The sequence below is a fragment of the Synchiropus splendidus genome, chromosome 15 (assembly GCF_027744825.2).
Source record: "Synchiropus splendidus isolate RoL2022-P1 chromosome 15, RoL_Sspl_1.0, whole genome shotgun sequence".
Lineage (NCBI taxonomy): Eukaryota > Metazoa > Chordata > Actinopteri > Syngnathiformes > Callionymidae > Synchiropus > Synchiropus splendidus.
In genome coordinates this window covers 6699907-6720844 of record NC_071348.1, presented here as the reverse complement: position 1 = coordinate 6720844, position 20938 = coordinate 6699907, and the positions used below count along the sequence as shown (strand labels likewise).

Sequence of the window (20938 nt, the reverse complement as noted above, 5' to 3'; positions counted from 1 at the left end):
CCTGCTCAGAGCGTCTGGTCAGAAGTTTACCAACAATGAAGCCCAAATGAAAGAAGGGCATGTTGGTAAACCTGACGGTGGAGCAAATCAAAGCCCGAGCTCTCCTGCGTGTTGGTTCGAGGACTGTGTCCACACCTTTATATAAACTCCCTGTAATGACCAACACTAAAGTCGTGACTTAAGTGTTTCTAATCTTCAACCATGATGTCGCAAAGACGCCCGTCTTGATGAACTCTATTTGACTGGGCTTGCCAAGGCCTCCGACACCCAAGGGTCCTCATTATTGAATCGGGCCCCTGCTGCCCACAACAGCTCCCATTTTAGCACCTGTTGCAGTATGTTAGGCAGGTGGTCTTCATGTCATTACCAAGTACATGTTCAGCTCCTGTTCTATTCACCTGTATGTGTGAACATTAACCAGAAAAGAAACTTTGAGCTTGCATGCCAATGGTCACACCACACATGACCTAATAAATCGGTCTTCTTTTCACTGAACTCAACTTTCAAAATTGCAACCCATAAAAGCAGATAATAGCGTGACACTAGCCGTCAGAGAAGCAAGGGTCACGTGTTCAACAAAAATAAGATGTACAATTAGAACAAAACAAACGAAATCTAACCAAAATAAATGCAAATAATTCAATTAAAAAAAATAGGTAGTTTGCAACATGGTACAAAATAAAACATTGATGTTAGCAGTTAGCATTCGAAGCACTAGAAATGTGGACGGTCGCTCACGCTAATAGTGAATTATTGCATCGTTCACGCGTGTATTTCTATCACGAACCACAAAAACATGTCATAAACATTTTTTTCTTCAGTGAAACGCATAAGCGGAAACGTCCGAGGCTTTATTCTGAAAACCGGAAGCAGATCTGCGACTGTGACTGCTTAACCAACATATCCGATAAGGAGAGCGGGATCAGCTGATGGGAAACTGAGTCACCATTTCCGAACATGTCGAGGAGTGAAGAGGTAACTTACGGCTCTACACTCTTTTTCTCCTGAAGAAGCACAGCAGGTACGAGCTAACACCGACTCGCACACACACGCGGACATACACACGACGTGGCGGGGTTCTGTGTTACTGTGTGTCCCGTACAAGTTGCTACTCACTTGACGCGGCTTTGAAACTTTCAACATCAGATTTAATCGCTAAATGCACATCAGGATGAGTTTACTGATAAATTGCGGTTAAGTGATCGGCCAAGTGTTGCCTCATTGCCTCAGTTGAAGAAGCTACAGGTAGACGTTTGAAGTTAAAAAGCGAAAGTGCAATAATATCTCGGCGAATAACGAGTCCGATGCTTCAGACTGATGTTTGGGACCAAAGTCTGTGAAAAAGGGTGGAGCTTCAGAATCACGTTATTCGCCCGCTGTTTTTTTGGTTAACTGTCACATAGCTTTTTGACTTGTCCTCTTCATTTTAAAGCATTTGATGCTTTGCATGCTACTTTTGTAGGTGGTCGTACTGTATGTATGTGTATATATATGTATGTATTCATATGTGCGTCTATTAAAAGTCCCTCTGTGACTCCTCCTCCAGCAGAGAACAAGCATGGCAGTGGGGGGCAGAGTTTCTTCGCCCATCTTTGCCACTGCGGTGAGGGAAGTGACGCAGCTGCAGGTGGATGCTGTCAACGTCCCTGCTCTGGAGCTGAAACTGGGTGCTCTTGCTGTCCTTCTGAGCGTCACGCTGCTGTTTGGTTTCGCCCCCCTCTGCATCGTGCGGGGGGTTGGCCAGTGCAGCCTCAGCCCAGGTGAGTGTCCGACCACGTTGGTCAACCGTTGGCACCCTGCCGTCTCACCGTGCTGCCGTTTCAGAGACGCGCCACAAGCTGCTCGGGATGGTCAGCTGCTTCGCGGGAGGAGTGTTCTTCGCCACATGTCTGCTGGACCTGCTGCCCGACTACCTGGAGGGCATCGCAGAGGCCTTCGACAGTGCCGGGATCACGGTGAGAACCGAATCAGGCCAGGATTAGCTTGCGGAGTTCAGGAGGTTTGGAGGGTCAGATGTTTGACTTTTGCTGTATTTCTTCTCCAGCTCCAGTTCCCGCTGCCAGAGTTCATCGTGGCCATGGGATTCTTCCTGGTTCTGCTGATGGAGCAGATTGTTCTGGCCTTCAAGGATCAATCATCTCCACCTGTGGAAGAGCATCGAGCTCTCTTGGTGGACTCCAGGGTCCAGGCTGGTGACCAGAGTGACCGCCCACCCTCCCATCATCATCATCATCATCATCATCATCATCGTGGTCGGCGTGGGTCCGACGACTCGGATGATGGGCACTTCCATGTTGACTTCCGCTCGCAGTCTGCACTGCGTGCCTTCATCCTGGTCTTCTCGCTGTCGTTACACTCTGTGTTTGAGGGCCTGGCTGTGGGTCTGCTGGAGCAACCCAAAGAGGTGTTGGAGATCTGCTTGGCTCTGATGATCCACAAGAGCATAATCGCCTTCAGTATGTCCTTCAAACTGATCCAGGGTCACCTCCGCCGCTCCGCGGTCGTTGGCTGCCTGCTGCTGTTCGCTGCCATGAGTCCCGTCGGTATCGGCATGGGGGTCGCCCTCACAGAGACGAAGTCCTCGCCTCAGCACAAACTGGCCCGCTGCTCGTTGGAGGGTCTAGCGTCTGGGACCTTCATCTACATCACCTTCATGGAGATCCTACCGCATGAGCTCAAGTCCGGGCGGAATCGTATCCCCAAGGTGGCTATGCTGCTGTTGGGCTTCGCCCTAGTGACCGGTGTCCTCTTCATCAAACTGTAACCATGGCAATGTGAAGACCTAAAGACCGGACTCGGAGAACTGAGTTCTCTTGATGCTTAATTCTCTTGTTTATCTCTTCACTTTTGTACGCAGGAACAAGCCAAAGACATTTCCACACAGCAGGACACTTGATCTATTGACCTACAGTAGCCTTGGGGGTCATGAGGTCATTTGGTGCCAGGTCGGCACTCACGCTGGTAAGCAGAGAGGAAGATCCAGTTGTGTGGGAACATGGAGCCTCTTTGAACAAAAGCGGAATGATTTCAATACAATTTAACATTGAAACAGCTGCTTGAAGACCACAAACCTTTTCACCTGGATGAAAAGTCCTTATTTTAGTTTGTGAAAAATGACGTCGTATAATTCGTCATCATAATTTATGTTTTTTAGGAGAAACTTATTTTTATATCCATCTGAATGGAGTTTTATAAATGTGCCTTCAAGAACTTGAATCTTAACTCACCTATTACTGTGTAATTATACTTTTAATTGTTATTTTAGAAAGATTTTTCTGTTTCTAAGATTGTAAATGTATGGAGTACATTTCAATATTGTAATACATTAAATGTAGACAGCGTCTCCTTCTATCTTTTATCCCAGAAATGGGAAATGTGCTGCCTTTTGACTGCGTTTATTCAGCCATATTTCTTCTCCCTCATCACACATCTCAGCGCAAAACTTGCATCTTTGAATCCTTGGTTTCATCATCTGTCTGTATCAAAATCATTTCCATCACAGGAATGTCTTTCTTTACAAATATTAACTACCAAAAATGAGGCCTCATGGGTAGGTAGCCATTGCCCTATACCTTGTTTTAATAATTTTCTACATTTAGCCTTGGGAGTGCGATTGTAGTTGCTGGTTATCGCTCTCAACTGGATCGAATCGTGGCGATCATTAAGAACTTTCACCAGAAGGAGTCGCGCTGCACATTCGCATCAAAGCGACATAGATCATGTATGCAATAGAGGTAACACTCCGACTAACAAAGCCATCTGTTCCGAGTTTGACCTCAGACGCTCCCCGTTGCCACAAGTGATGACGTAAGTGCACCCACGGAGAGAAAATAAAAATGATCTATTTCCGCCAACGCTTCGCTAATCGTATACTCTCCAACTGTCGTGAAGCTTCCTATCGCCATAAAACAAGACAAAATTGGACTTGAGCTCAGTCACAAGGACAAGCGGGCTGATGCTTTAATCACAAAAGTAAATTCCACAAACGAGTAAACCTTTTGGTAAACAGAACCTCGTTAGTACGGATTCCTCTTAAGTAGAAACTGTTGAATCTGTCTAAATGTCAGCATTTCTCTTTTTAACCAACACCAGAATTAGGTAGGCGACCCGTCCGTTATTAAAAGAAAACTCGAAGTGACAGCTCTTCGTTTTTCTGCCGCTCTTCGCTCCAAATCGTTCCACTACGTCAAGTCCTCGTTTCCCGTGCTGAGGCGTTCGGCTCCTGAAAGAGATTTAGTTTTTTTGGTTCAGCTTTAGGAAGTGACTCTTTTTTCCCGCTCAATCAAGTTCAGTCTCTTTAATTTCACAATTTACTAATTGTGAAATCATTTCAAAATTAGTAAATGACTCATCAAAGGTGTTTAAACGCAGAAATAATTCTGCTTTATTAGACAAGACTGACCCTTGCGAGTCATCAGACAATATATAACAGAACGCGTTACACATTATAAATGACTAATATATTCTTCATGCATTAATCGTCCCAGCGACCCTCTTAGATGGGGTTTGTTGGTCGAGCATGCGTTTGTTAAAGCCTCGCGTCTGTCATGATTCAGAGTCCTCGACTGTCATAGCCTACTCGTTCGTAGCCGACACACCACTCGTCCCGTCCGCTCGTTGAAGATGTCTGCGACGGGCTCAAGCGGCTGCGGACCCGGACCTGGATCCAGCCCGGGAGCCGGGTCCGGGACTTCGAACCCTCGGAAGTTTAGTGAGAAAATTGCACTGCACACACAGCGCCAGGCCGAGGAGACAGCCGCCTTCCAGGAGGTCATGATGGACATCACTTCGACCAGGGTGAGTCTGAGACGGAGGCAGGAGGAGGAGAGCTGTCCGGAGGAAGGGAGGCCTTCCCGGGCGCGACAGGCACCGAGACCCTGCTGTCACTTACTCGCACATAGGGCTATACCGCGCTTTCTGGGTTCTTTATCACAACTTCCTGTGCAGTAGTTTCTGTGTTTCGTGTCGTGTTGACGGCTGCCACTGTTAGCAGCAGGCTAGTTAGCAGAGCTTAGCCAGGACGGCTAACTCGGCTTGTTTACTATCTTCACCCCGCGCCCTCCGACACTGGCTGGACCCCGGACTCTCCCCGGCTCTCGCTTTATTTGTAGTATGTTCTAAATCAATTATTAAGTACTTTCAAGCCAACACCCCGACTCTGACTTCATATCAAGTGTCTGGTGCACAGTTTGTCAAAAGTTAAAAATACAATGTGAAGCGTTCTAAGTCCACTGAACGTTATGGTTTTATATAAATATCTCGAATTTTTATTGTCTGAAATGGTTGTTTAAAAGTGTTTTTTCTTATTTTGTTGTGAAATATGCCAAATGTGTACCCTTATCCTTCACTGAAGTCTTTATGTTATAACTTCTCATCTAACTTTAATAGTCATGTATTATGGGAGGTGTCTATTCAATAATTGTCTGTGGTTCAACCTGCAGCTGAGATTGTCATTGTCAAAATGTCCCATTTTGACCTTCTGTCCTTGCTTTCATGTCAGTCATGAACCTTCCGTTGCTAAGTTGAAGAAGAGAATGCAGGTTGGGGGTAGACTCTGTGATGTCAGCGTAAGCACTGAAGTTTTATGGGATAGTGGTGATGGGAAATGAAGAACCATTTATTGTTAGATGTTAAAGCTTTTCAATAGCAGCGTGACTTCATTTATATATATGATTAAATATATGATAGATTATGTTACTTCAATCTCATTTTAAGTTACTTGTTGCATGTGGATACTCACAAGTTCCGGCTTCCTAAACAGAACACTCATTTAATCCATTGTTATGGAAGTTAAAGCTGCAGACGCAGTAGCAAACCGTAACGGCACACTGCTAGTTGAATGAGTTAAAAGAATAAAAACTTCTTTACAAATATGTATATGTTGGAAGCGGTCCCTGACTTTTCAAATACATATTCCGCAGCATTAAATGACGGTCCCACCCCTCTGTGTTCACTCTACACTGGGAATTCCATAAACTCTTCTCTGTGACACACACACAAACGCACAACAGCCGGAGTGTGTGGGTGGTCCAATCAACTAATAGCATGGCTGTTTATGCGTGAGTGTGCAAGTGTTCGTCTTTAAGTGGTGACATTTTTATTTTCGGTGCCAGTAAGTCTTGGAGAAGGAAATATTGGGTGATGTTGTGGCTCCCTAGTCACCCGCTGGAGCTTCTGTCAGAGCCAGGCTCTTATATCTTGCAGAGGCTGTCACCAATGCTATCAGCTCATTACCTTCGGCCAGGATGTTTGTTTGAGATCGTGCTTTAGAATAAAAACCCTGTCTGTTCTTGTTTGATCAAATTGCTCACGCTGACTCATCAATTTCTCACATTTGATCGAGATGAGATGCAGAGGAGTCTTTCCTGTGAGAGCCGCCTCCTCTCACTTGGCCTCCAGTGATTCGTATTGCACTATTCTTTCTCCCCCACCTTCGTCACGTTTAGTTATGCGTCTGCAGCATTAGACGTGTGCCGGAACATGCATCTTTTATCCTTTTGTGTTGTGACTGTGTTGACTATGAAGAGGGATCCTTACTATCACATCTCTCACCTTCACATCAAGCAGCATCTATTAGTCACTTGAGCGATTTGCTTCTATTCCATTTGTTAATCTGGAGAGGTTTTTAACTTCATGTCCAGAAGAAGCAAGCACAATGTCCGACCCAAATGCAGGACGCGACTGATACATTAAGAAGGAAACTACAGAAGCCACTCCCCCATCTTGAAAATGGTTTGACCCCTCAATACCCTTTTACTCGACTGCTCCATTGCGCAGATGAGACAGTGCTGAAACATTTCTTTACTTTTACCACTCAGTGCCAACACAGGATGGTCACCAGCCCTCACTTAGCTGCTTGAAACATAGGTCGGGGAAAGGTGTGACGTCTGTTTTGGCGTCTTTCCAATGTCATTTTAGTTCTCAGTGAGAAATGAATAACCTGAACAGTGACGTTTCTGCTCAAGATCATTGAGCTCTGGTCTGAGGTTCACAAGAATCATTAGAAGACCCTTGCTGACTGAGATGGCGGTTCAGGCAATAATTGGTCGACTGTCTGTTGCAGAGACAGATCAGTTACCATCACTGCGTCATCCCTAGATTGTCGTCATCGTCATTGTCTTTGAATCATCCTGAGCCAGACACGCACTGGGCGAGGGGCAGTGCTCCATTTTTTTTTTCTCACTGTGGGAGAAAACCAGAGCACAGAAAGTTTGCTGCCAGAGTCAAACCAGAGCATCGTAGTTATCTGAGCTGTCCAAGAAAAATGACAGAGATTACAAAATTATTTTTATCAGCCTTCATCTGGTTTGCAAACGTCACGGTTTGAAAATCCAAAGTGAAACTTGCCAGCTGCTGTCTTGGCAGTTCTGCAACTGCTTTTTTGTTTGTTTCCAGTAAATGTTTTTGTTCTGGAAATGACATCTTCCTGACATTGATTTTGAATTGATATGTAGTTGATGTGTTCTCACTGAAGACACCATCCTGGTTGTCTCCCTGTCTTCCGGTCTTCTCCTCCTGTTCACTCTCGAGTTTAGTTGTCCTCACTGCTTTCGTTTCTCTTCCAGCTCCAAGCCCAGAAAATCCGTCTGGCTCGGAGTCAAGGTCCATACTATGGAGGCTCGCTGCCCAATGTCAACCAGATCGGCCGGAATCTTCAGGACCTCCAGGTGAGGAGACGTTTCATCGCTGTGATTTCTTTTTCTTGTTTCAAACACTGATTGTCATGGGGAAATCAGTCAATCAATCGATAGATCAAGTAATCCTCTTAAGTAAAGAGGTCCAAATGCCCCTCTGTCTGGGCTGATAGTGAGCTGTTTCCTGGTCAACTGAGACACGTCCTTGCCTGGGTCTGCCCTGAGACATCCTCCCAGTTGAACATCTCAATGGTCTAGCCTCCTCTTCTCCTGGAGCCAATGCTTTCATTGCTGATGGAGTGTGGTGTATCACTGCAGCGCTTATGAAGGCAGCGACTTCTTGTCACGTCTGAAAAGTGCTGACTCCTCCGTTAGGCAGGTGTTGCCTTGATTTGTGCGGCTCGGTTTCAGAGTTATCTAAGAATCTCATCAGCTGTAATGGAAGTTGCACATCCATCATGTCCACTCTTAACCTCCGGGAAAATTAGCTAACACGTTTATTGGCTCCGATTTCTTCCCCTCTGAGAGGACTTGTGTAGATCTTTGGCTTTAGTCCGATTCTATGGAATGCAAAAGGTTTTATTATTTCAGGAGCAAGTTAAGTATTTGTTTTTAGAGCTCATCATTAATATAGGCCAGTAGTTAAATGATGATGATGGCCATGAAAGAAGGTGCTTGGATTAAAAAAGGATTCAAGAAACTTTAAAAGTTCTCCCACTCTCCACTGAGTTAGCTTGTTCACAATTCACTTGCACTTCCTCCCCAGCCTTCCTGCATCCCAGCCTTTATGTGGTCTGAGCTATGTTGACCGAAAAAAAGTTAAAAGCTTCTGGCATGAAGTCTGAATGTCTCTCCATCTTTCTCCAGGGATCTTTTCCTTCAACCATGGACTCCAACCGCTTGACTCGGCATCACGGCCTGGTAGAGCGAGTCCAGCGTGACCGGCGATTCATGTCTCCAGCCCGGCCGTACCGCAGCAGACAAGTATCCTTCCACATCAGGTGGCTGTTTAGATCATGCTTATCTCGAAAGGATTTCAATGCAGCTGAGTCATTTCTGAGTCTGAGCAGTTAGGACTTCATCAGTTCTCATCCTTCTGTAGGTTTTTGACTGCAGATTTGTGGAGAAATCCGCCACCGATTCGTCACCAGTTTGTTGAGCAACAATCCTACACTCTCCTAACTGAAAATTACGATAGCACTCAGAGAGGGCAGACCTCTGTCAAGCAGCTCAGCTCTGACAAAATTGCTGCTTTCCTTGGTGGCGGTAGCCTCTGAACAACTTTAAAGATGAAACCTTAAGTGTTTCTTACTGTACTGCTGTTAATTTGAAATCTGGAAAGAAGGTGTGTTGTGGCTGTTTGAGGCAGTGAAGAGAGTGAGCTGTGAGTAGCTTTCTGGTGGCTAACGAAAAAGGTGCTCAAGTTGTTAATATTGCCAATAAGATCAGTTTTTGTTGCTGTTACTGTGGGGTTGAAGTTGGCAGAGAAGAAAAGGTGGTGAAAATTTCATAGAACACAAAAGTGACAATTTAAAAATGCATAAAAAAATTGAAAATATCAAATATATAGTAGAAAAAAAATGTTAAAAATAGCAAATTTGCATTATGAAACACAGATTTGGTGGCTGATCATGCCCATCAAAAAGTTAGCATCCATCACTGCTAGTTCCTGGAGGGTTAAACCGCCTCGCCACCTCCTCTAAAGATGTTATTTTAATCGGTGTGAAGTTTGTTTTGCGTCAGTATTGCCGCAGGGGTCTGGACAGCAGCACAACAGCCTTCTCTCATCCGTCCGTGGCACCGACGTGCCTGTGCATCAAACTCCCTGTCTCTGATTGACTGTAAATAGGCAACAAGCGCGCGCTAATGACGGTCGTCAACACACATCTTTGTCTTTCCGGCTATTTTTGTACTTTGTTTTCAGGACCCAAATCCGGAAAAGATCTAATTAGTGCAGATTACTGCCTGAAGACAATGGTGGGACTCCAGTTCTGACAAACAAGAATCTGTGTCATCGAATATAAAGACACACTTCATTTGGGAGCGGAATCATGGACGGGCTGGAGAGAACAAGGGCACAAGTTCACATCCAGTCACAGAGCTACACAAACGCATGATAAATGCACCGGAGTGAGTCGTAGCACCTTTGCGTGCCAGTGCAGTTCTGCCAGTGCAGACAGCCAGTTCTGGCTGTCCTGGGTCTGCCCTGGAGCTTCCTCCCCATCAGTTGAATGTCTCACTAGTCCCGGAGACCCACGAAGGGTCGCCATGATCCAGGTTTGATCCTTCTTGTTGTCCCAGAACCAGACACTTAATCTTGTTTGCTCCTAGTGGTTCAGTGGTTTTCAGCCCACTCTGCTCCCTGGCTTCAGTTGAAGGACTGTTTCAGGTCGCACAATTGCATCATGCTCGATGGGTAAAGGAAGTGTGGACTTCATCAGCCTTTTTCTCAACACCCATTTCCACTGACTTGCGGGGACAAAACTTCAGTTACCGACCATCAACTTTTGGAATTTAGAAGCCTGACAGGGAGAGGAAACAGACACCGGAAGAGAGATTGTGTTAGTCTTACTCAAATTGTGGGTGAAATAATGTAGCGTAATCTGCTCCATGTCACTTAATGTCCATGTCATAACTGAGCTTTTGTAATATCAGCTTTTTAGTTTGCGTTCAAGGACACGAGAGATGACTTTGACAATCGCTTATTCACATTTTTTCTCATGTTTGCTCTCATGTTGAAATGTCTGTATGTGTGTTATATATATATATATATATATATATATATATATATATATATATATATATATATATATAATGACTCAGAATGTTTTAAAATAACAGACATTAAGAGAAATAAGGTGGTATGAGAAAGTGACGGATCTTCTCCTTCTGTGAATAGCTGATTTCATTTGGGAACAATGTAACCCGTTGAACATGAAACCTTTATTCCATTGATTTGAGCGTCATTTCTATGGACGCAAAAATTCCTGTCTCTTCATCAAGGCGCCACAGAATCACAGTGTCTGCATTCTACCTGAACTCAAATAGGACTCTTGAAAAAACTGTATTTTATTGGGATGTCTCCTCTTTTGTTGGTTCTGAGGTGAACACGTCTCTGGTTCAGTAAGGGAACAGAGGAAGGAGAAGTTCTGGTCATAATGAAACCAATGAAGGATGAATGTTTTGATGAGCAACGCATTTATGTTCCCAGTTTCCCTGGTTCCCACCAGAAAAACATGGCAATATCTTGAAATATTGTTAAAATTTTCTTGAAAATTTAAATCATATTATGTATATCATTATTTATTATATAAAAAAATAAAACCAGTATTGCAAAGGTTTATTAATACTTTGATAAATAAGGAAAAGAAAAGTAAAAAAAAAAGAAGGAAAGATGCCATAAATTAAAACTACCATAAAATGACCATAAATTCCCGCCTCTAAGAAATAGACTGACAAAAAAATAAAAAAATTGTTGTCTATGAAGACTAGCGATATATAGTGATGTCACAAGGCTGACCTCACCACTAAAGACAGGGCAAACTGATCTCAAACCCTAAAAAATGACTGTTATAGATATACATAGGATTAAATGAACACATGTCATGTATCTATTGTGGTGTTTTGGTCATCTGAAGTGATGGGTGATATTTTGGTCAGTGGTTCTCACGTTGAAGTCCCGTTCTGTTCCTTAACCGGGCGTCTCCTCAGGTGGACAGCTCACAGTATAACCCTGCCTACCTGTCTCCACCGCCGGACCCCAGCTGGAGAAGGTACTGCCAAATGTCCCACATGTCTTCCTGCTGGGATGCCTGTTTATCTCCGCAGCCTCTCGTCTTCTGGTCTCACCCCAGCTTTTGTCTGACCTCAGCTGCCTTGTATGATCCTCAGACTAGTAAAGCCCAAAAACTATAAATTCACCTCAGAAGAATCTGTGATCAGTTTTACTTGAGGGGGCGGTGGTTTCCTGCCAAAGCTTCATGAGGATCGCACAAGTGCTGCCACGGAGGCTTCACAAAGGTTGGGCTGCTTCTCTAAAGCTGCTGCCTCGGTCCATTCGCTCAAGGCAGGAATACTAACCTCTCAGACTACTAACAGGAAACAGTTTATTCAAGCTGGCGTCTCTTGGGAGCTGACTTGAGTTTTAAAGAGTCTCCCTTCTTTTCTTCGCCTTCTTTTCTTGAAAAGATTTGCTTCGTCCGTATTTTTTTTTTTTTTGCGATTAATCCCTGCTGCTTGAGTTGTCCCTGGTATTCCTCTAATCAACCCTTCAGAGCGAGACTGGCCTCGGCCCACAGAAGCGAAGCCTCAGAACCCTTCTTGTCACCTCCATGAGGTGTGCTGTTTATCTTGTTATTCACTGGGCGTGCACACGAACCTTCTCTGTTCATCAACAGTGTTGACTTGCATCCGTGCCTCACGAAAACACAACTTCAGACGCCACAATTGATTGTTTTATGCAGCATACTTGTGAGGCTTTGTTTAGTAGTATTTAGCTCGTAGTTTAGCTACTTCATAATGTCTAACATGGCGATGCAAAATTACATTACATCAAACTTTTTTTTTTTAAACAAAATGTTAGCTGGTACCAGATTCTCACTCAACAATCCTGAATTCAGTGTTACAACCTCTGATGCAGGTGCATGTCTACGTGATACAGACGGATGATAGACAAGCGAAGCAGGGCACCAGAAAGATGGTGACGGGGATCGGGTGCATTAGTAGTCACATAAGTCGTCTGCGGACTGAAGATTTGGTGCCAGCCTCCCTCTGAGTTCTGCTCGCGCGGCCAGGCCAGTCCTGTATGGATTCATCTGCACAGAGCTTCTATTCTTAAACTGTTCTTTGACTTCATAGTATTTACTGTGGACACCTGATTGTGGCTTGAATTATGATTATTATTATGATTGTTATTATTGTGGTGTTGAAACCAAACATGATGAATCTGTCAGGTCTACGGCTGTGATTGTGATTCAGCCTTGTTATGAATTAAACAATGATGGCCTGTGTTGTTATGACCAGCTGCCTAACAGTCTGTTGATTATCTGTCACGGTCACAGTTTAGCCTCTTAGCCTGACAAGTCAGCTCCACCATGGCAGCCAAGAAGAGGCACACGCATGAGGGCAGCGACAATGATGCTGCCCCCACGTCTTAGAAAGTGTGATGGTCAGCAGACGGTATAAGACGTTATAGAAAAATGTTGAGCTGAAAATTGGCTGAAGAACAAGGTAAAATCTGGAAATCAAATTTGAAGTTTGGTTCCCCAAATGATAGTCCCAAGAACTGACTCCAACAAAATGATGGAGGCAGATGAGATGAGATAAGAACGAGTGATTCTCACTGACCCCAGTACTGGAAATACAAAATAGAAAAAGTGGATTGATGCACAAATGTTCTGTAGAAAAATCTTGATGCTGAAAAACAGAATTTTATGAGCTAAGAGAAAATAATTGTGTAGGATTATGTTTTTTTTTTTTTTTAAATGAACAAATATTGACCGTAAAACAATTAAGCTCAACCTAAGGACTATATGGTGTATGCTTTATTCTGCTCGATGGCTTCCTCCCTAAAATCTTCTGTGCATGTGGATTTAAGCGGGACTGGTCCGACCACTTTCTCTCCCCCTCCACTCGCGTTTGCTCTGGAGCCACTCCTCTTCTCTCCATCTCTGGCCGTAATGTGGAGGATATTAATGATTTTGTTCTTGTCGATCACGAAAAGGAACTGGTCCGGAAACTTCCACGGGGATAAAAGCCAATTGTTCCGTCTCTCCACCACCGCACTCAACAGGTGAATCTTCCTCCATTTTGGTCTCCTCTCTTCGTCCTGAGACTCGCGGACGATGAACGCGTCTGGCCGTTGTTTGGCCTCTCATGAATCTGAAACACAGCGGGCGAAGACGGACTTCCGTTGATGTGCTGCCCTGGTTTTGTGAATGAAAACTGTCCTGTCACCCTTCGCAGGACCAACTCAGATTCGGCTCTTCATACCAGCGTCATGAATCCCCCTTCAGGAGACCCCTTCACCACTGGAGGACCCACCCTGCTCCCCCACAGCGGCAGACGCACCGGTGAGGATCTATTACATGACCACCCGCTTCATCACCAGGGTTCACAGGGGATTCTACGCTTGGAAAATCCCTGTCTTAGGAGGCCTCTATGTTGCTAAGGCACTGGGGAAACCCTGCACATGACTACCAAACACAGAAATTAGATATTATAGCGTCACAAATGAACAACTGAATCATCATCATCATCATCATCATCAGCTCAGAAGAACCGTTGGTCTCAGGGGTTGTGGGACTCCTGGCAGACTCAGTGGTGAAGTTCCAGAAACAAAATCCTAGTTTGTAGTTCAATCACTATGTACCTTGGAGTGTGGTGCTGTGTTGTGATGCTAGCTTATCCACATGCCTGGCTGTAGCTGCACATTTCCATGTGCCACGTCAAACCAAGTCACAGGTTCTTGTTCTAGGGGTTGGTTGAAAGATGAAAGTGTGGATCAAGACAATGGTGGAGTGCGTCCTTAGCAGTCCTCCTCAAGGAGAGGAGTCCTCCTTCACGGATGAGGAGGTAGAGCTGGAAGTCTAACTACATCTCAACAAAAACATCAGAAGGCCCACAACCTGAGATTTTCCCAGCCTAAAAGTGTGGTCTGACTTGGTCACTTGTGTCTCTCAGGTTCCATTGCTGGTGTTTGCTCAGATATAATACCTTTTACAAGGCTGATTTCTCAAAGAAGTCTGTGGAACACTGCTCGCTCCAGGAAGTGTTGCAGATTGTGGCGAAAGTCTTTGTTATTCAGAGTGTTTGTACAAGGGACGTCCCGGCATAAATCCAACAACTTGTGAAGTCAATAAACTGTCAGGTCTTTCTTTACCGCTCTTAGACGTTTCCTCGCAGCTGCTGGACAAACTCGGTCGGCCGCTTTCCACACAGACTTACTGGTTCTAAAGACCATTGCTAGCACCTGCAGTAACTGAGCTCAACAGACTCGTCAACGCTGGCCCAGTGACCCAGTTTTCGGAGGAAGAATCTGTTCCTCAGTATTAAGTGTGTAGATCAACATCTGAAACACAGAGCAGGAAGCATCCTCAGCTTATTTGGGTCATGGTTCTGGGTCTCATAGTCGGACTGCAGCTTCAGTCACAACAGTTTCTCTGCACGGGCAGCTGGATCAGGATGTTCAGGAAGGTAAACTGGACTCTAAGCTAAATATTGTGTCTGTGTGTCTCCACAGGTCAGAGTGAGGGTGAAGGAAGAAGAAGTAAGAGTCACACTCTGTCAAATTTAATCATTTGTCTAATGTATTCCTCCTCTCAGGGCTGTGCTTGTGTACTTCTCTCAGTCAATGTCTACCTGCCTGTTGCTCTCTCTTCTGGTGTGTGTTTGCCTGGGAGCATTATTATTTAGTCTCTTCTTCTTGTCTTGTTTGTGTCCAACTGTTTTTTTTCGTCCCTCTCTGTATTTGTTGTCAACTCTTGTAAATATGTTTCTTTTTGTGTTTGTTCTGCTGTCATTGTGTTTGTTCTGTCTATATTTTGTGCTTGGGCGCATCCATTTTTGTGTGTTAATTATTGTAGGTTTGAAGTGTGCCCTTGCTTTTGTACTTGTATCTGATACCACTGGTTTGGTGTGAAGTATCTAAATGTTTTTCCCTCTGGATTTTATGTTTCGTTAATAGCTATGATTGTTTGTGCTTGTGTTTCTATGTTATACTTGTGTGCCATTGTGCCATTTTTCTTTTGTCTTTTTCCTCTGTCTGCTTGTTTTCTTCTGATGTCTAATGGTCTGCACAAAGTCCTGTGTCTGTCATTCTCTCGTCTTTGCATCTGTCCATCTTTTGTGGGTCTAGTGTCCCTCATTACACAATTGTACTTCAGTTCTCGTTTTAACTTCTCCACCAGTGTTTCCGTACCCGGTGCCTCCCATCGAGGAGAACGTGCTGGATGAGGAGAAACTGAAGCCTTGGGACGTGAAGAAGGTAAGGACGCCACCGTGATTGTAAAATGTCATCAGGAGGGAGGCGCGGTTAAGATGTTATCTCTCTGTGCAGTTGCCTCTACTGTCATCGAGACCCAAGTCCTGCGAAGTTCCTGGCATCAGGTGGGTGTCCACAACAAGCCAAATGTAATGACGGTAGTCCAAGTACACAGCCCTGTGGCACACCTGAAAATTTGCTTCCTTATGTCGGCAGCATTTTCACGTCTCCGGAGCAGCCGCCGAACCCCGCACACGGCGTCCCGTCTGCCCTTAACACGGGTGGGTCGCTACCAGACCTGTCCAGCCTGCACTTTCCCTCGCCTCTGCCCACGCCGCTGGACCAGGACGAGCCCGGCTTCCCAGGATCCTCGTCCCTCAGTGGAGGCAACAGCACTGGCAACCTGGCTTCCACGCTCACCCAATTGGGCATCAACGCAGGAAACCCCACGGGAAACGGCGCCTTCCACCATCACACACATGGTGAGAAGATTTGGCTGACTCAGCAGACTGTTGATGTTTATGAATTGCTGTTCCGTGTTGGCAAGGTCTAGACCATCTCTAGTGACGCTCACTGTGTCGATGTGTGAGCGCATGGTTTCTCCCAGGCTCACTCTTTCCTGCCGCCTCGCTCTTCTGTGGCGAAATGACTCATGTGAAGGTGAGCAGGAAGTGAGTGGGTGCGGAGGTTGAAACGAAGCGGCCGCAGACACAAGGTGTTTTTGACAAGGAAGTGCAGTTGAAACATGTCGGCTTATCGCTCGAGAAGCAACTGACCACAAGATGGAAACTGCCAACTCGTGACTTGAGCCTCATCAGAAATTATTTTGATCACTCAAAACCACCAAGATGGCTGACCTTGGTTTTCATTGGTCCTTCAGTCTCGACTGTCTTTGCTTGCTTGGCGCCGTCCAAGCTGAGCAGTGTCTCTGAGCCGAGGTGAGACCAGGACTCAAGTCTATCTAAGTGTGGTGCCAGAACCCTTCATATGATCCCACCTGGAATACAGTCCTGACTGTTTATCACTGTGGAGTTCTGCTGTAACTGTCTCATTCTTTCATCACAATTGTCTCACACACACACACACACACACACACACACACACACACACACACACACACACACACACACACACACACCCACCCACCAAGCCACACAGAAGGAAAGGAAATGAAACTGTTGTTGTTGTCCTGCAGGCCTGCTGGCGTCCCTACAGAGCACGCTCAGTAATCCCTCGCTGCAGTCGTCGCTAAGCAACCCCAACATCCAGTCGTCCCTCAGCAACCACTCTTTCTCCAACTCCCTAAGCTCCGCCTCCCTACAATCGTCACTCAGCAACCCCTCTCTGCAGTCCTCCCTCAGCTCCTCCCCCTCGCTCCCATCCTCCCTCAGCAGCCAATCCCTGCACTCCTCCCACAGCAGCTCCTCCCTCCAGTCCGGGTCCGGCTACAGCAGCGGCGCTGGCGGCTCCTCCTCGACGTACTCGCCGCTGCTGAGCGGGCAGGGTCAGCCAGCGCTCAGTACGTCGCCACGGAGACGGGCACAGCTCTCCCCCCTCATCCTGCCCATGGGGGGAGAGTCCAGGAGGCACCACTCCAAACAGTTCTCCCCCACCATCTCTCCCACCCTGTCCTCCATCACACAGGTATTCTCTGTCTACGCAACACGCAGTGTCGTCTGGGTTCACATGTGACTGAGCTGCTGTCCCATCAGGGCGTGGCTTTGGACACCAGCAAGCTGCCCCTGGACCAGCGGCTGCCCCCGTACCCACTCAGCCAGTCGCTCCAGCACCAGCCTGGCCTGCCGGGAGCCCAGCCTGGGCAACAGCCTCCCCTGCTGGCCCACCCGCAGCAGATGCACCGACTACAGCAGCCGAGAGGAAACAACCAGCAGCTGCAGCAACTGCACCTGCAGAATCTGCGCAACACACACAACCAGCCCCTGCAGCACAACTTCCGAGCGGTACAACAGAAGGACACACACACACACACACACACACACACACACACACACACACACACACACACACACACACACACACACACAACCCCTCCTATCGCCGTCATTGACATATGTTGACATCACCCATTCCCCAGCCTCTCCCCCTAAACCTAACCATCTAAAACACATGGCTAAACTTCACCTTTACTCTGAACCAAACTAAAACCCAATCATAATAACCCAGCTGTTATGTAGTTTTAACCCTCAAGCTAAAGCTTGACAAAGTGAGGACTGGCTGGAATGTCCTCACTTGTTGGTTAAAAACTCATACACATTCTCACAAAGATAGAAGAACACACAGACACGTGCACGCAATGACTCAGCAGTGTTGTGATCAAGAGGCACATAAGACACACTGTAACAATAACAGCAGTAACACGTTGATTAAAGTGCTTGACATGACAGCAACTGAACAAACTGAAGAAGTAGGACACGACTGGTGCAAACAGAGAGGTCCTTGCTCTGGTCCTCAGCAGCAGCAGCAGCGAGTGGCGCCAACTCAGACTCCTCTCGGGCTGCTCATCAAGAACGAGAGCGGGTCAGACTCGTGCCTCCAGAACTCGTCGACCCTTCAGTCGGACCAGCAGCGAGGACTTGACCTGTCTCAGCTGCAGCAGCTTGGCCAGCACCTGACTTCAGACATCTACAACGTGAGTCCCGCCCTGCTGCCCCCTGCAGCGACATGTCAAAACTGCTGCCTGATCACGTGATGGCTTCTCTCTCTCAGGATGCTCTCCTCAACTCTCTGCTGGACGACCCGTATCTGAGCCTGCAGTTTCCCTCCAAGCCCAGCCAGCAGGTGGGCGCCCGCCTGACCCCTGAACTTTGGTCTGGTCCCTAACGCTTGCGTCTCTTCTCCAGTTCTCCTCAGAGAACCAGAGCGACGGCCTGAACTACAGTGGCTCAGAGAAGAACCAGCACCACTCAGGCACCCAGGCCCCACTGGACCTGCATGACCCAGCAGACCAGCAGATGCTCAACAACCAGAACCAGAACTACGGAGAGGGACGACACACCGTGCCCAACATCATCCTCACAGGTGGGTTCTGGTCCCATGTGCGTGTCAGTCTTCTGAGTGAAGGTGACCGACTGCTTGACACTCCTGCAGGCGAGTCTCCACCGGGTCTGTCCAAGGAGATCACCACTGCACTGTCTCACGTCCCAGGCTTCGAGATGGACCCCTTCTCCCTGGATGACCCGCTCAGGATGGACCCTCTGTCCCTGGACATGCTGGAAGGGGACCTGATGCTAGCCGACCCAGCGGTGGAGGACTCGTTCAGATCTGACCGGCTGAAGTGACCCCTCCCCATTCCCCTTCTGCTGCCACCCTTGCTGGCAAACCCCAGTCAGAGAGGAGTGCAAGCTGCTGGTCCCCGTCCGAACTGAGGGTCATCATGTGCACACGGTGGATTCCGAAGAACGGAGAATTCCTTCTTTTAGACGGCAGCTGGCGGCGACAGAGCGTCCCGTCACGCGGCGCCCGTCGTCTCCTCTAGGCATTAGCTCGTCCCGCATGCTCCTGACTAACGTGACCATGTGACCTTCAATAGCCAACGAGCATCGCTTGTCAGACCCGACATTATATTAATATTATGCATCTTGATGCAGCTGCCCGAGCTTTCATGCTACCTGCAGCGCAGGCAGCCACGCCACTTTAACAGGAAGTTAGCCATGACGTTTTATACGGATGCTCAGAGATTATTCTGGAGATTCTGCTTCTCCAGACTCGGGCGACCACGGGCTTGTTACCTGGAAACTGTGTGTGTATGTGTGTATGTGTGTGTGTGTGTGTGCGTGTGTGTGTGTGTGTGTGCGTGCGCGTGCGCGTGTGTGCGCTTTTACTTCATGGGCCTCTCGACTTGCTCATCTGTGGCCGATAACTGATTCCCTCTCAAGTGCCAGAACATCCACCAGTGGTCCACCGTCAGAGCATAGAAAACCTTCAATATCTGACCAACAAAAATGTCGTTCAGATTTGATACCAAAATAGAATCGCAGTCAATAAAGATCGTACAAATCAACCCACCACTACACAAACCATTCTAACCAGTGTAGATTAAATCAAATATTATTTTTCAATGTACTTTTTTACTTTTTGTAAATATTATTTTTTATCGCTAACTTATGGATAAACTCTGAACAGGTTTTGTTCACATTAAATTTACACATTTTGTTATTTATTCAAAAAAATATTTGCCAATAAAAATGAGAAATATTCTTTTTTAAATTGTTTATTTTTACTGATACATTTTACTGTCTCAAAAAATAATGCAGAAATAAATTATTTTTTTAGTGTTTGTATTGAAATCGTCAATAAAAAAAAAAACGAATCGACAGCCATAAGGTCCGCCCCCTCTATCCTACTGGCACTTTCTTCAGACGTATTTAAAACTCTGCCTGGTGTTTTATTTGACGTTTTTGATATTGTAGAAGTCATTTGTAAAAGTGCATGACAAACAGGATGTTAGTTCAGGACCTATATGATGACCACCTGCCTTATATTGTCCGGGTTCCTATTCTGCAGTGGTCAGTTGCTACGACAAGGTAGTAAAGCTGTCATGTAGCTGTTGACCACTGCAGTAGGTTCACGAAATTAAGCTTTTCGTGTTAAACCAAAATATAAAAAAAAATGTCTTTTTCTAGACCAGAATAAACAATGCAATTTTGGACAGAATGAGCTGTGGCCCCTTAGTGGAAGTCCTGTTCCTAGTTTTGATGGTCTGGATTTCAAAGTGGAGGAGATGATGTCAGTGGTTAAACTGAGTGGGATGAGGATCAGCTCCTCCGGTTCTAGACAGAGGACTGAAAGTGTATTGTTTGCTTGTAATTGAGAAGTTGTTATGAAGAGACGTGCCACTGCCAAGCTGGAGCAAGTAGACTAAAACATGACCCAGAAAACATCTCAGGAACCTGAAAAGAAAGTTTGAGAACCAGCCTTTCAGTGTTTGCAAATGGAGCAAAGAAAACAAGATTTTTAGACAGTTTCCCCTTGATGGAATGAACTTGCTTCCCAGACTCGACCAGTAGAGGGCGTGGATGAGCACTGTGGATCTGTGACTTCAGTTAGCGGCCATTTCTTCTTGTGAACATTTATTTTGTACATCTTTAGTTCATCCGCATCATTCGCAGTGAAAGAGTTTCCGTGAGTTTTCTAAATTGTTTGTTAATATTTTTGCTGTAAATATTCACATTTTGAAGCTCCGGAGATTTTTAAAGAGACATAACTTCACCATATTTTACAGAAAATAAACAAATTGAATATTTGTCTGGAACTGTTGTTTTACAAACGTATCTCATTACCAGAGCGGGGAGAGGGCTGCTGG

The 20938-nt window shown here is 46.1% G+C and overlaps 2 protein-coding genes across 9 annotated transcripts; both read left to right on the top strand.

Moving 5' to 3' along the window:
• Window positions 1–290: 290 nt before the first annotated feature.
• Window positions 291–3335, top strand: LOC128771966 (zinc transporter ZIP1-like). 6 transcript variants are annotated; one of them, XM_053887897.1, is made up of 6 exons: window positions 291–370; window positions 822–975; window positions 1547–1760; window positions 1825–1955; window positions 2045–2704; window positions 2858–3335. In XM_053887897.1, exons 2-6 carry the CDS (start codon window positions 958–960, stop codon window positions 2894–2896), a joined length of 1062 nt encoding a protein of 353 aa, XP_053743872.1. In that variant the 5' UTR covers window positions 291–370; window positions 822–957; the 3' UTR covers window positions 2897–3335. The 6 variants fall into 6 exon arrangements, with proteins under 6 accessions (XP_053743872.1, XP_053743871.1, XP_053743869.1 ...); XM_053887896.1 differs by having other exon boundaries at window positions 296–370; window positions 1550–1760; window positions 2045–3335; XM_053887894.1 differs by having other exon boundaries at window positions 296–370; window positions 2045–3335.
• A 613-nt stretch (window positions 3336–3948) lies between these two features.
• Window positions 3949–20899, top strand: LOC128772167 (CREB-regulated transcription coactivator 2). 3 transcript variants are annotated; one of them, XM_053888303.1, is made up of 16 exons: window positions 3949–4797; window positions 7566–7667; window positions 8502–8618; window positions 11346–11407; window positions 13357–13425; window positions 13599–13705; window positions 14875–14901; window positions 15542–15618; window positions 15691–15740; window positions 15832–16097; window positions 16811–17259; window positions 17328–17576; window positions 18089–18265; window positions 18343–18414; window positions 18477–18654; window positions 18724–20899. In XM_053888303.1, the coding sequence occupies exons 1-16, from the start codon at window positions 4624–4626 to the stop codon at window positions 18912–18914; spliced, it is 2367 nt and encodes a 788-aa protein (XP_053744278.1). In that variant the 5' UTR covers window positions 3949–4623; the 3' UTR covers window positions 18915–20899. The 3 variants fall into 3 exon arrangements, with proteins under 3 accessions (XP_053744278.1, XP_053744279.1, XP_053744280.1); XM_053888304.1 differs by having other exon boundaries at window positions 3950–4797; window positions 18092–18265; XM_053888305.1 differs by lacking the exon at window positions 13357–13425 and having other exon boundaries at window positions 3951–4797; window positions 18724–20898.
• Window positions 20900–20938: the final 39 nt, after the last annotated feature.